The sequence below is a fragment of the Melanaphis sacchari genome, unplaced genomic scaffold, assembly GCF_002803265.2.
Source record: "Melanaphis sacchari strain LSU unplaced genomic scaffold, SCAv2.0 Contig2_pilon_pilon, whole genome shotgun sequence".
Lineage (NCBI taxonomy): Eukaryota > Metazoa > Arthropoda > Insecta > Hemiptera > Aphididae > Melanaphis > Melanaphis sacchari.
Window position 1 is genome coordinate 5,965,278 of NW_020271173.1, and position 15,875 is coordinate 5,981,152.

The following is a 15,875-nucleotide window of genomic DNA, read 5'->3' on the forward strand; positions in this document are numbered from 1 at the left end:
TTGAATAACATATCTATGAATCTTAAAATTATTAAGTTTGGTATGAATAATGTTATTAATTTATTGATTGTTAAAAATTGTTTTATTTTTTACACTAGCTGTTGTTTATATAATTATGTATGTATTTAGTTAAAGTTGATATTATCCACAAATGCTTAAATTAAGTTGTGAAAATGCACACGTAAATAGTCCTAAAATAAAATAAAAATGGCCAAAGCCTAAGTTCCTTATACTAAAATATTTAGATAGTTATTATAAATTAAAAACATTTATAAATTATTTTTTTAGAAATTTAATTGAAAAATAGCATGTTTTGTTAATATATTTTCTCAAGCTAACTTTATTTTTGTTTTGCCAAAAAAAAAAATTTAGTAGAAGCTATGTTTTTTAATATCTTTAAACATACCTATACTATTATATTTATAAGCATTATAATTGAAAATAATAAAGTGAAAATTACAATTTCATAAAATATTAATTGATTTTTTTTTTTTATTTAAATAATCAATTATGATGGCATTTACAGAGTAGGTTGTGAACCTTAAATATTTAAATAGTTGAGAAATTTTGGGTATAATATAAAACTATTCCGAATAATCATGAATTTTTTTTAAGTATTATATTTTTGTACACTCTTATTCTACTCATTTAATTCAATTTTTGAGTATTATTTTTCACATGATTAATAAGTTATCATCTGGTAATATTTCCCATAATTCATTAACTCATGACTCATATTTGCCTAAGTAAAAATATCTTTGCCAAAATTGTAAATTCTTTAATTAGAGATGATAACATTTTATGTTTAAAAAGTTTCTGTTTTTAAAACTAAAACATTTTTTTTTTTACTGTCATAGAACTATAATTAGCCAATATAGTATAAGATCTCTAATAGCATGTAAGATGTAATTAAATATTGATAAAATTAAAAAAAAAAAATTAATAATCTGAGTGATACTATATAAGTTTTATAAATAAATAAGATTTATTAATAGATTTCATAATTATACAATGTGCTAATATTTTGGTTTTCCTACCATAACTGGAGTTAAATTTTTTGTTGTAACCAATTGTATTGATGATTTTTAATGTCTCTTTCCTGTTATAAATATGTTCAGATTTTGTTGTGTTCATTTTTAATTTTATTGTTTTATTGTTATCAATATGATATAGCATAATATTTAAAAAAAAATAAATAATCTACAATAATATTATGATTTTATTTCTTGACCAGGAGTTTAATCGTGAGTTATAATTATTGTGCTAAATTAACAAAATCTGATTGTTTTTAATCATTAATTTTTTGAAGACAAAATAACATTGTCGTCAAAAAACATACAATTTGTATACTTATGTTTTAGTTAGTGATTTTGTATTGTGCTAAATGCTTAGATTTATAAACCTGAATATGTATAAGACCAAATGTTTAATCTTTAACATAGTGCTGAAATAGTAATTTTCTTCTGGACTTATAATATTATATATTTACCTAAATCGATCTCAATTTTAAAGAAATAATGATATGTTTAAACAAAATAATTTTAAAATATTTAAGTGTTTTTAAGTAAATGCAAATAAACAAGTCAAATCTCAAAAACCTGTTAACAAGTAAAATATATTTATCTAATATATTTACAATTGATTAAAATTGCAAAAAAATTGTTTTCATTCCCTAATTTAGTCCATTTTAGAATTATTATCTATCTACTGACTTGTAATATGAATAACAATTGTATACTTATAACGTCCTTTTCCTGCCAGCATTTAAATAAAATTACTATTATACATGCCTGATGCTTTGTTCATGCTTTTATTCCAATATAGCGATGAATCATAAATTATAATAGGTATGTAATTGGCGCCACTGTGTTTGTTTTGTTAAATTGTTGTGTTTAAAATCAGATATTTACTGTTGATTATTTTAGTTTAGTAATATGATGATACAATATGTAGATATACTATTATGTTTATTGATGTTCTAAAATGTTAATGTTCACCTATTCTGATGGCCTATAAATGATTACTATTTTATATATTATTTAGTTGTGTACTTGCATATGACACATATTTTATTTTATTCTTTTATATGTATAAAAGCAATAATTAAATGCTTAAGATTATTTATTTGTACAATACTTATGTATATTGTCCACACACTTGTCAAAGTAATAAAACATCTTACATAATATTTTTGTCTATGTTTTGTATTATAGACTAAACCAGCGGTTCCCAAATTTATTTTTTCGTATATAACATGAAAGATAGAACAAAAAAAAATTACTCATTGAGAACCAATGAAACGTAGACCACAGTGCCCTCAGAAAGTGCTCGCGGTGCCCCTACTCCCTAGGGGCACCGCGGTTCACAATTTGGGAACCGCTGGACTAAACTATTAAAGTTAAATTAATTTCCAGACCATTTGCTATTATATTGTAATTTGTGGGTATGAACGGCTACAATAAAAATGTTAAATTTTGTTTACAAAAAATAGTGAACATTTCATAGGCAAAGTTAATTTTCATCAAGTCATATAGGCATACATCATACTTCAGTGAAATGATCAATTACAGGAATTTATAGTTAAAACTTAAAACCATTTAAAATAATTTTCTCGTTTCCGTGTATGGTAATTACTGGTTAGTGATTAAGATGTATGATAATTTACTGATAAGTGACTACCAAGTATAAAATAAAAAGATTTAAAAATTGTACACAAGTAAAAAAAAAAATGTAATCTTTTGGTCTACCTACTGTCAAGTGTAAGAAACACAAAGAAGATAAGGTAGGTCTAAATCTATTTTTTATCACATAACTGATTAAATCATCGCATCTTATGCATAACGAGCTCACGATTCTCGTAACTCATACAATACAATATTTTATAACGAGTGCTAATCCCCGTCACTCAAAGTCTTGCTAATATTGTATTACGAATAATAAATAAATAATAAGCTGTTTAACCGGGTTCGGTCTATCTGGTAATAATTATAAGCCTCAACTATAATAATAGGTATACGCGTTCACAGTGGCGGCCTGGGCACACATTACTTGGTCGGCTAAATAAAAAAAGGGCCCTCCATTTAGGTACAATTAGAAATACATAACATATTTTTTTAATACATTTATTATAAAAATTGCCTACTTGGCTATATTAACAAGGTAAATAATTAAAATACATTTATGAAATTTTAACACTCGAAAATGTATTTAATAATAAATAATAAATAATAATAAACAAATTATGAATATGGATGATTAATATACGAGCAATTTTTTTAATTCTGTCGATGAATGTGCATAACAACTTATTATTTCTTCTAAATCAGGAACTTTATCACTTTTAATGCTAATAAATAATAGAGGTTCTAATAGTTCTTGACTTATTGATGATTTTAATCTTGTTTTAATTATTTTTAATTTGGAAAATGATCTTTCACACATTCACAATGTACTTGTGTGCATGAAAGAGTTAATATAAATTTATATGCCAAGTACAGATTAGTAAACGCAGCTGTATGGAAGTTATACTTGTATAATAATTTCATGACGCATAGGTACATTTACTACAAGTTGAATTTTTATAGGTATTCGTTTGGTTTCGGTGAATACTTAGGAACATCGGTAATTGTTTGATTTTTATATAAATTGTCATCTTCATCAGTCGCTTCAGATTCTTCTGAATCTGAATCGTCAAATTTGATTTCATTTTCAAGTGATTTTGATACCATATCATAATATGAAGCCCAAGAGTATAATAACTAGTGTTTAATAGTGAAACTTCTATATAACGAACTTCCATTTAACGAAATATTTTTAAGAACTATGACCTTCAGTGTAAATTACACGTAAGTTTATCTCTAAATAACGAATCTAATGTTTCTATATAACGAAATAATTACAGTAAAACTTCTATGTAGCGAACTTCCATTTAACGAAATTTTCTGTTTAACAAAATATTTTTAAGAACTATGACCTTCAGTGTCATATTTTTTTGACCTAACTAAAACATTTTTACCGTAAATTATTAAAAAAAAAAACTAAAAATAATTATCATAAACATTTTGGGAGAATTTAAAGTATGTACGCCGTACGGTTATTTACTAGAATATATTTTATGCATGAGTGGCAAAAATTGACTGCGTACCTACAGCCCGATGGCGGACTGGGTCAAAAATGTCTACCGGGAAAATAAAAAAAAATCAGCTCACTTAGGAAACCTATGAAAACAACCTTAAAAAACACATTTTCATATAAAATTATAGTATATTATTTTGAGATATTAAACACTTAAAATTATTATTAAAAATTAAAAAAATTATAAATTGGTTAGTTTAAAGAAATATTATAATTTTTATTTAAAATACACATGTTTAGACGTTCCTACGAATACAAGCGACCCACCCGGAAACTCCCGGTATTTCACCTGCCCAGTCCAGCCCTGATTGCGTATATTAATAATCATAAAAATAATTATTATTTTGTATCGTATATTTGTTATGTTTCCACTTTCCATGATAATTTATAAGGTAGTAAAAACTTTAAAGATGGTGACTGTAGCCGACCGTGAAGAGTAACATCAGTTACCGTCTATTGACGATCAATCGCAGTGTGCGTCGTTTAAGAAATCCAAATGTTCCGGCAGTTCAGTATGCATGCGGAAAAGTGGGTCAACTTATTTGGAACAGAGTTATAGCTCATACCGAGTTAAGGATATTTTTTGTAAACGAATTATTAAAAATTTTATAAATGTATAATATACCTAACAGTATTCACTTCTTTCCTGTGCGTGTTGATCGAACCCAGAGAATTTATAACGCCCAACAATTTATTTTCATATTCCAATTTGTTTTTTTTTTTTTATTATTTTCAACGTAAGTATACCAAAGTGGTCATTTAAATTATTATCAACAAGGTAATACCTGTCATTAAAGAAGTTTTTAAAATTTTCGTTAATATTTTGGAATTAAAATAGTTTAATTAAAATAACTATACGTCTATACCTAATAATAATAGGATACTATAATAATAGGTTTAGTTTTTACCTAAATTTTTCATCAAATATATCAAACATATCTTGTATTACTTGAATTAATATAATAAAAATTATACTTAATATTTTGGTATTATGTATAAGGTCATGGCATATAAGATATACTTATTGTTTGTTTATTGGCTATCGCGTGTCAGCGAATTGTGAATAAAAACGATGATTACTATCCCCTCATATGTTATTAGTACCTGTCTACTTATCTACTAAATAGTTATACTTTATAAGAAATATAAATAGTAAATTCGATTGTTCATAATGTTTTAGTTGTAATTTGGACGCCGATTAGCACAGTTGTAGCTTTGTAAAAAAAAATTTATCACAAAAATGGAAAAGTGGGAAGGAAAAGTTGCTGTAGTAACAGGTGCTTCTTCTGGAATCGGAGAGGAGACTTGTCGACAACTGGTTGAAAAGGGAATGATTGTTGTTGGTTTTGCTAGAAGAGAAGATAAACTTCAGGTATAAATTAAAATACTAAGTTTTTGATCAAATACACGAATTTAAATAAATATTCGTACTTATGAATAGGTAATGCGGATTCATATTATTACTTGATGAAATTGGTCGATATGTTTCATTTTATATTTGAGTAGAACGAAAAAAGAGATATCTCCAGACTCCGGTGCATCTAGTTTTTAATTTTTACCTTCTTTATAATCCGACTGCTTCCGCAGTCTTATTGACAAATTATATTGAATAACTATCCCATTTTTTATTTTAAAACTTAAACACTAATTTCGCAGTTTATGAGAAAACTGATTTTATATTAATTTTGTTTTTAATTTTATTTAAATTAGTACCTTTCGGTAGAGAATAGGATTATTGAATTAATAATTTAATTAGCATTTTTAAAAATAAAAGTTATTTAAAAAAAAGTAAACTATCTTGTATCTTGTGTGTAATACAATATATATATTTTTTCAGGAGTTAAAAAATAATTTAAAAGGCAAATTGGGCAAATTTTTTTACGTTAAAGTTGATTTGTGTTCGGAAGAAAATATTTTGGAAGCTTTTAATTGGATAAAAATTACATTGAAATCAATTGATGTACTAATTAACAACGCAGGTGTTTTGAAACAAAGTGATTTATTAGGTAAATTGAATTACTTAGTGTATTAATTTTAGTAGATATATAATATTAAAAATTTGAGTTTAATAATATAATGATTAAATGTATCTACTGACAAAATTCAAATTATTGTAAATAGTTATTATTTTATTGGAAAAAAACCGAAATAATATAATCATTTAATCATTAATATAATTTATCATCAAATAAATAAAAAATTACGATTTGATTAATCATCCTTTGATTAAGTAATACTGTAATAGCAATAATTATATTTTGAAATAATTTTTAATTTATTTTTAGGTTGTTAAATATTTAAATATTTACAATGTTGAGAAGTAGATATTAATTATGTGTAATCAATATTAATGAATTATTGTTAATTGTAAAATTAATAAAAAAAACTGTTTTCACCATTACAACTTTCAGGAAACACAAATGATTGGAAGCAAATGTTTGATACTAATGTCATAGGTCTTAACATTTGCAGTAGAGAAGCCATAAAAATCATGGAGGAAATAGAAATCAAAGAAGGCCATATAATAAATATTAATAGGTAACTATTTAAATTAATTAATATAATCTTATGGATGTTATAATAAACTTAAAAAGTAGATTTATATGTACTATTTATATAATTCAAATTTCTAGTGTCATTAGTTATTATAGTTAGATTAAATAGATTGGATAGATTCTTATCATTTTTTTAAATATTAATTGAATAACAACAATTTCAACTATGAGATTATGATACAAATTCTAATTTATTTCTAAGCTTCTAACAATAATTTAATATGTATAAATACTAATGTATTGTTATTAATCTTTGTTATAGTATTGTAGGTCATTATCAGTTACCATTTATAAAAGATTTTTCGGTTTATAGTGCTACTAAACATGCTGTTACTGTAATTACAGAGTCTTTAAGAGAATTTTTGGGCATGAAAGATTTACCCGTCAGAGTCACGGTAATTTGTTAGTTTTTAAGCTTGTGTACGCTGTATAAATTGTTATATCCCCAATATTATGTCCATTTGTTCAATCTTAGTTATTAAAACTCAATGCTGTGTAATCGATATCAATATACTATAATTATTGTTTATATTCCTTAATTTGTTTAAATTATTTATTAGATATATTCGTTAGCTTGTTAATTTAATGTGCGAGTAGTAAAGTCAATTATTATTATTCATGACGGTCGATATTTATTATTATTATTTAAGGTTTTAGGTAGATGTATAATATTTTCTTTAAAAACGTTTAGAAAAACACGAGACTAATTAACATAACATTATTACTCCTAAATTATTTTAAAATTAAGACTAAAAATTCAAAAGTCAATATTTTACTGCAGCATATTAAATTCTCAGTCTCTTTTTTTTTATTGTTTTAATTAAATATACTATATGCTTAAAAATTATCTACAATATAAAATATTCTATTTAAATTCAAAGTAAAAAATGAATAAACATAAAAAATGTTATATATTTTTAAATACCTGCATAGTTTTAGTTGATAATGTCTTTTTTCAGAGTATTAGTCCGGGTGCAGTAGAAACTGATATGACTAAAGAAATGCGCCAATTAAAAAACATAAATATGTTGAAATCTATTGACATAGCTGAAGCTATTATGTACGCGCTGAGTGCACCACAACGTGTTAATGTAAGTGGAAAATAATAATTTTGAAGTACTCACATTACAATAGATACTAGGTACCTATATTTTTCGCCCATTAATAATTACCTGTGTGGTTAGATTATTAATATTTAAGTACCTACTTAAATACAATTAATGCTATTAGTCAATTTTATTTACCTGTATATTAAGCTTTTCTTAGCTATGTATTCAATTTAATAGTTTTGAGTTTCTTATTTGTTATTAGGTATATTATATTTTTTAAGCTCATTTAAAAAGTATGTATTATGACGTGTAAAAGTATTTTACTACGAGTACTTTTACTTGTAAAATTAATTATTTTATGTAATCTTCTACAATCATTTTCTTTGTATTATTATTCGAATTACACAAATTACGTATTTATGACATAACTATTCTGACCCTGCCGATTTGAAACTATAAAATTTTATTCATTAATATTTGGTTAGTAATTTCTTTAAATTCGTGTGATAATCTCCAAAATTTATATTACCTTGGTTTTTTGTTATCGAAGAAAATCAGCGAGTTTGTTGGAAGTGATGCGATCTTAGCCCATTCATGGTTATTATCTTATATTAATAGGATGACTATTCTATGTAAAATATAGTTTAGTACCTAATCTGTATGAATTTTTACAGTAACTACTAATTTTTATGATATTATGTAATAATATATTTCGGTGAAAATTACGTTTTAAAAAAAACGTACCCATCACAAATCAAAATGCGCAATGTTTACATTATTTTTCAAATGTTATATTTGAGTATATAATTCTACGTAATGCTTATGAATTTACTGATCCTGATATTTGTACTCTATATCTTTGGTGGCAAATCGTTATTAAAAAATATGCCGTTCCTCGCCGACGTAAATGTTTATGCGGATTTTTCGATCTATAATTTAGTTCGGAAACTACTATAATAACTGATACCTAAGTAATTATACCAAAGTATATATCCATTAACAAAATTTGTACGAAATTTCTTCTCGTTTAAATTGAAACTTACCCTTTAAGTTATTTTCGTATCTCCTACCAAATGGAACTATCCTAACACAGGTTGTTTTATTCAGTCTCAATATTTATAACGTGTTTTCGTATTTATGAGTTTTGATTTTTACAGGTCGCTGAAATCATCATAAGACCAACAGGCGAGAATACATCAGCTTTTTTAAAGAACACGATTGATAAACATCTATAAATGTTTCAAGAATACCCAATACACGTAGTAGTATCTATTTCATTGCTTAAAAATAAATATATAAAATTATTTATGCATAGTCTTGATGAATATGTCTTAATACACCTGATTAATAACCTTTTTGTTATAAAAAAAATGTATTCTTACTTTTAGGTAATTCATAATGAATCTATGAATGTTTCACGTGAACTTATTTATAAATTATGTAGAATAAAGAAATTAAAGAATCTTATAGAATTTTTTGAAATTGATGTACTGTATCTAAATACTCTACGATATATTCCTCCTCTGCAATAATAGACTTAACAAAATGTGTTACAAAATCTGGATCGAAATATACTATGGTATTTTATGAACTCATAAATAATGATAATTTGATTTTATGTAATTGTTTATACGATTATATACCTAGATACAACACGTAAATTATTAAAAATAAAATATTATACACCTACAAAATTTTGGTATATTTATTCACTGCACACACATTTGTCTAATATTATTTATAAGTTATAACTTAAAACTTATAACTTATAATTTAGTATGGCACGCCTAACAAAATCAAACAACTCTTTGTAGTTATGTTTTAACAAGATATGAATGATATGATATTTTGTTTATCGATGTTCAACAGTTCAACTCTGTTTTAGAACAGAAAGATATTCATATTGTTAGTTTTTTAATTTATCAAAAAAATCACTTGTTATAAGTGTATAAAATTCTAAATGCATCGTTGAAAACAATATAAATGGTCAACACGACAATGTCTTGATATTATACGTAAGATAAGTGACAAAAGTATAGTTAGTTATATCATTTAGGTACCTATTTATATAGTTGTGTATATGCCATATGGTGTATAATATTTATATAAATAAGTGTATTAAACATGCATATTAGCATCAAGGAAATGGCAATAGGTACACTATATTATGTTGTTATAATGAAAAAATGTATTTTATAATGTATGTAATTTATTAAATAATCTTTGTTTTTATTTTAACTATCTGTATTGTACTAGTAAGTAACTTTTTACAATATTTAGTTAATATAACTGTATAACTATAACATATCTTTAAAATCTCAGATCTTAACCACTATATATTATAATACCCTAATTTTTCTTGCAGTACGCCAACGCACCTATACAATTGACAGTTGACAGTTTATCTAATTTGTTACATGATCAAAATGATTATTGCTGAATATTGGAGTAAAGTGATTTTGAATGCCAAGTCTCGTTAATGCTTAGTATTTGTATCTCAACTAAGTCTCACAACTACAACACTTTTAATCCACTTTTTCATTTCCGTTTTAAAATTTGTTTTTAATCGTAAAAATATTACACGATCATTGTTTATCGATGTCTAAACAACAACCGAAGAACGAATGTCAGTCGTGAATAAATATCGTACTGCTTATAATTGAATTACTTCAATGGCAATCCAACAATGATAATTCATAGTTATTTATCGTCTGTAATTTAAATTATAGAACGGTTCCTGGCGTTCCTACTATTTTTGGTACGCATATATAACGGTCTTTGAGAATCTCTGATGTGATTAAACGTCACGTCCGTAAAGAAAGGCGCAGATCAGACCCATAAAACGTGTCCGAACGTCTCAAGTAAAACCGTTTAAATCTATACCATCGTGATTGATAATTGATGACCTGTTTTAAATTGCCATGTATCTAGTAATAATCAGGTAATATTCAGAAAAGTAAAGCTGGTTTGAAATAAAAATAGACCTTATTAGTTATTAAAAATAACGTTTTATGTTTTTTACAATATTTTATATAATAGATATTATACAATACACATATAACCATTGTACTATTCCATTCAAATTTAGTAAATTATCTATTTACTATAAATTTATGAATTAATTCGATTTATCTAATTAAACACTTCCCTTCTAAACACTTGCATTGATCACTAATACGTCAATAGATTTCATGTTTTCTTTACTTAATTAAAAATATATAAATTATTTTCTTCTAGCCACAAATTAACTTTAAGTAACGTAAAAGTATTCATTCAGTTTTTTTTAAAATCTTTTCTTAGTTCTCGAAAAAAAAATGTTTTAGATCAAATATACTTAAATATCAACTTAAGCATTGATTCTAGAATACTATTAATTTATTAATTTGGAAAAGTTACTGCTGTATGTTATAGCTGTTGATTGTAAATTACCATTGAGTTAGTGACTGTGTTATTATAAGATAAGTGTTGTATTTTAATTCATTAGTAAATCATTGTATACAATACTAAATATCTATTACTATTAGTAATTTATTTTTTTGTGAGAAACATTGTTAAGTTTAACTCATTTAAGTAAAAAAAAAAATATCATAGGCATACTAATATTTCATATAATATTAATAGTTGCCCTAAATTTATAATAAGTAGGTACATACGTGGTATAAATATAGCTTATAAAGTGCCTAAATTTTAATAATTTGATAATGAGTACAGAACCAACTTAATCTGCTATCATAACGAAAAGATTTAAACTATGTAGAGAACGTATAGCATTTTTTTTTTTTTTTTTTTTTATTACAATTCAATTAAAATATCTAAAATTATTATATTTTGTTTGGTTATAGTAATTATTCAGTTTCTTCGAAATTTAAACTTGAAATATTATTACAGAATTTATAATTACCTATGCATTTGTAACATAGGTAGTATTAATGTTCCTATAAGATACAATTACGAGGAATCTTTTATTTAATTTTTAAACTTTTGTTGTATTAAAATTAAATAATGTATACCTTTCAATTGCAGAATGATTAAAGAATTTTCATGATTATTTGAATGATTTTGTTGTTATAAGCATTGTAAACACATATAAAAAAAAATAGTGTTTATTAATTTTAAACATTTTTTAATTTATGTATAAGAATATAACTTATAAGGAATATTGTATTTCATCATTAAACTTTTTTACAAAGCTTAAATTTTTTTATCAAGATTGAAAAAACTTTCATTAGGTTTGAAAATGAAAAATTTAGTCAAAGTAGACAGAGTTAAGTTTTTTAAGATAAATATGAAAAATAATAAAATAACAAACATTTTTGAGGACAAATGTTTAAATTCATATATTTTGAATATGCAATATCGTCAAATCTTAACTTTAGTTAATTATAAAAAATGTGTGTGGATTTTCCATCCTACTTTTCTATTTTCGTTTTAAAAGTTGTTTTTAATTAATTAAGTATAAGAGCAGTCGTGGTTATCGACATCCAAATAACATCTGAAGTGTCATTCTGAACAGTCATATTTATAGACGTATATCGTATTACTCGTATTATGTATTGAAATATTAAATATTGTATTCATACATTTTTCATACGTAAAAGTTAAAAAAAATCAAGAATGCAATTGAATATTACTGTGTTTACTGTTGAAGATCGTGTTATTTTGTATATTTTTATACTTAATATTGACATAACAAAGATTTAACATTTTAACAATATCAAGGTTCGTTCACCTTGGTTAAATTGTTACATGATTCCAGATTCCACAGAACCCTCTTGGTATATATTATATTAGCGTTGATGATGAACATTTTAAAAACCATTCGTGTCTGGAGTTATATTTTTGATAAATGATAAAATAACAATTAAATAATGATATTCGTATTTCTATAATATGTCATTAACTAGAATAAAATTGGTTTTTGTTAAAATAAAATAACCAGACGTGCAGGTGATTTAGAAATAAATTGATTATTGAGCATTATAAAGTCTCGCTTCGATCAACACGGCATCAGATAGAAGAGAATTATTGTTATTAGATATTACTACGCATTTATGACCAATGTAATAATTGTCTTTAAGAGTACCTAATATTTTTTAATTACAACAAAATGACTAAAATAGTTAGTTATTACTAATATTCTATGTAGGTATTATCATATCAATATGTTTGACTATACGGGGTAATTTGGAAATTTATTTTAATTTTTACATTTTATGGAATCTTGTATTAAATTTTGAAACCGAAAGAATATGACTATGTTTATTATTACAAAAAAAAAAATATATATATTTATATAAATAAATAACAATAATTTAAATTTTAAATACCTATAAATATCTTAGCTTTAGTTTAAATATTTTATAATTTAGTTGAATATAAAAATAATAAAGTTTATGTAACAGTGATATATGTTTCAAGGTTTTATTATTGATGAGAAACTGTAGCAATCATAATGAAAAACACGTTTCTTAGAAAAAAGTATTTGCTATCCGGCGGACGGAAAAGCGGTCATCAACTCATCATTTTCCAACGCTTCAATCGGAATCAAAAATTACAATTTTTTTGTAGACGTGACAAAAATATATTTGTACGACTTATTATAACATACCTAATTCTAAATTAATTCAACTATTCAATTTCGTGTATACACATTATTATTGTGCTATATACGTTAACAAAAATGCCCATTAATTTGCATCCAATCAAAATTCACAATAACACAAATTATGTTATGTATTACATGCGGTGACTTACAATCAGTCATCAGGTATACCGTATACAAATCCACTATACATTAAAATGTGATCATATCATTTTTATAAAATGCCATTATATTCGGTCGTGTGCGGTTAAATAACATTTATTTTATTTTTGGAAATGGGACAAAAAAAAAAAACAAAAAAATACCAAATACCGTCGAGTCAACAGTTATAAATCCATACGATTCGACAAAATCGGGTGACCTGTCATTGGCATATTTGTTTATCCGCCAAAACGTTCAGCATATTTTTACATATTATTGTCGGCGACGAGAGGCCGGACAAAAAAAATTATAATAAAACTAGAATTTTTGACCATTTGCCGGGTCCGATCACTATATATTATTGTTATGGTATCTAGCATTCAGACTGTGTGGCTGACGTCGAGGACTCGCGGTAAAGGGGGTGTCCGAAAAATGACCCTTTTTGTCACGTTCGCAACCCTTTGCGATATTTCTGAACACTATAATATATATATATATATATGTATGTATATAATAATAAAAACAATAAAAATACACACTCGCGCGTCGCGTCAACTATAAATCGGTTGTCATCGACAGCGTGGGGAATTTCGGAGAAAAAACACTATACAAAATACGCTATACTATATAAATTATAATCTATTATACATGATAAAGTGCATTAAAATGTCAAAATATAAAATACATATAAACATAGAATATTAATCATTAATTTGATGTAGCGTGCAAAACATATTACATCTGCAGACCTGATGAGTTGAACTATGCGCGTTTAAATTTTGTTACACCCACTTAAACTTTGTACTTAGTATACTTAGTGTTTTTTAGAATGATGTAAGTGTGATGTTATTGAATATTTGTTTTTAAAAATAAATATTTTCAACATATTATATATTAACTGTATTAATATTTTAATATTACTTTACAGTTAAGATACTTTATTTTTACTTTATAAACATTAGATATGTATAAATAAGCTCAATAGATTATAGAATAAAGACTACTTTTATGATAGGTATATATAATGTATATTAATATTAATGTATAACAAATTTGAATTATAAGTTATAACTTATAACAAATTAACTTGCAATGTTCATGTAAAAAATGGTATTTATTATAAATACAAATACTAGGTATATATTAACGGTGATTAACTATATGGGATCCAAATTTACTTTTTTAAATGGACATTTTAAAATTACAATCTTTCTAATGGTCAAAATTATGGATTAATTTAGGTGTGTAAGAATTTTTGTGAAAAAAAAATAAATAGTGATACAATCAACTAAACAACTAAGTTTACATATTATAACAAAATTATAATCGAGTCTTTGAAGTCTTTCCTTAAACATTGTACTTATATGCGAAGAAGATAAATTATATTAAATATTTTCCACTTACTATCTAATAAGTTCCTCAAGGTGTAATAATTATCTTCACTTCTTTTTAGTATTTACATCAAAGACATCCGTATTACAAATTATATAAAAATAAACCTATTATCTAAATCTAATGATGTCAAGTTTATTATTGTTCTTCCATTCCAGCATAGGAAAGAACCACTCTGTATGTAAATTAAAAACTAAGTAAACGTTACCACAGCTTGATGAACTTTAACTCTCTTGTCAACTTGATGAAGATAGTGGCGGTACTGTTTAATGGTTTAGTTACATAACCACCAAACACTTGAATAAATTAAAAATGATCGCACAAAAAAATAGAATAGTTTACATAGTACCTATGAGTACTCTAAATTTATATTTTATAAACAAATCACAACTGTCAACAAAAAAAAAATAAAAAAAAAAAAAATGAAAAATTTGTGCTAGGTTAAACTGGTCCTCATACATTTAAAGTAAACTTTAATAAATAAAAAACGATGTTTAGTATTTGAAATGAGTACAATAAAAACTAATTATTAGCCATCAAGCATAACTATAATTTCTTTATGCTAATATAAATTAAAAAAAGAATTATGCGTATGATAACTATAATACTAAAATATACTTTAGCTCTATTTTTAAGTCTGTAATTAGAAAGTAAGAAGGTTTCCTATCTAACATTCAACTCAAGTACAATTTTAAAGCTCTTAGACTTTGATATTCTCGTTTAAAATTCATGAAAAAAATTAAAATCTTAAAATGTAAGGCATAAGATTTTACGAGACGGATAATTCAAAGTGAGTACCGGACTATATATACATTATTATATATTCCTTTATGTTTAATTGTTGTTTCTAGAACATTTTGTCGGGACACCGGGATGTTTGATTCGAGTATAAAACGTATTGGATCCCAACGTATTATTATGTATATAATTATTATATTTATAATATTGTAATATGCAGACATAGTACATATTAATAATAATAATAGCTATATTATAATACAA

At 24.7% G+C, this 15,875-nt stretch overlaps 1 protein-coding gene across 1 annotated transcript; it reads left to right on the plus strand.

Moving 5' to 3' along the window:
- The first annotated feature begins 5,337 nt into the window (after positions 1-5,337).
- On the plus strand, positions 5,338-8,996 carry LOC112596033 (farnesol dehydrogenase-like). Its single transcript, XM_025341479.1, has 6 exons — positions 5,338-5,506; positions 5,972-6,140; positions 6,546-6,672; positions 6,952-7,084; positions 7,649-7,780; positions 8,896-8,996. Exons 1-6 carry the CDS (start codon positions 5,375-5,377, stop codon positions 8,971-8,973), a joined length of 771 nt encoding a protein of 256 aa, XP_025197264.1. The 5' UTR covers positions 5,338-5,374; the 3' UTR covers positions 8,974-8,996.
- The last annotated feature ends 6,879 nt before the right edge of the window (positions 8,997-15,875 follow it).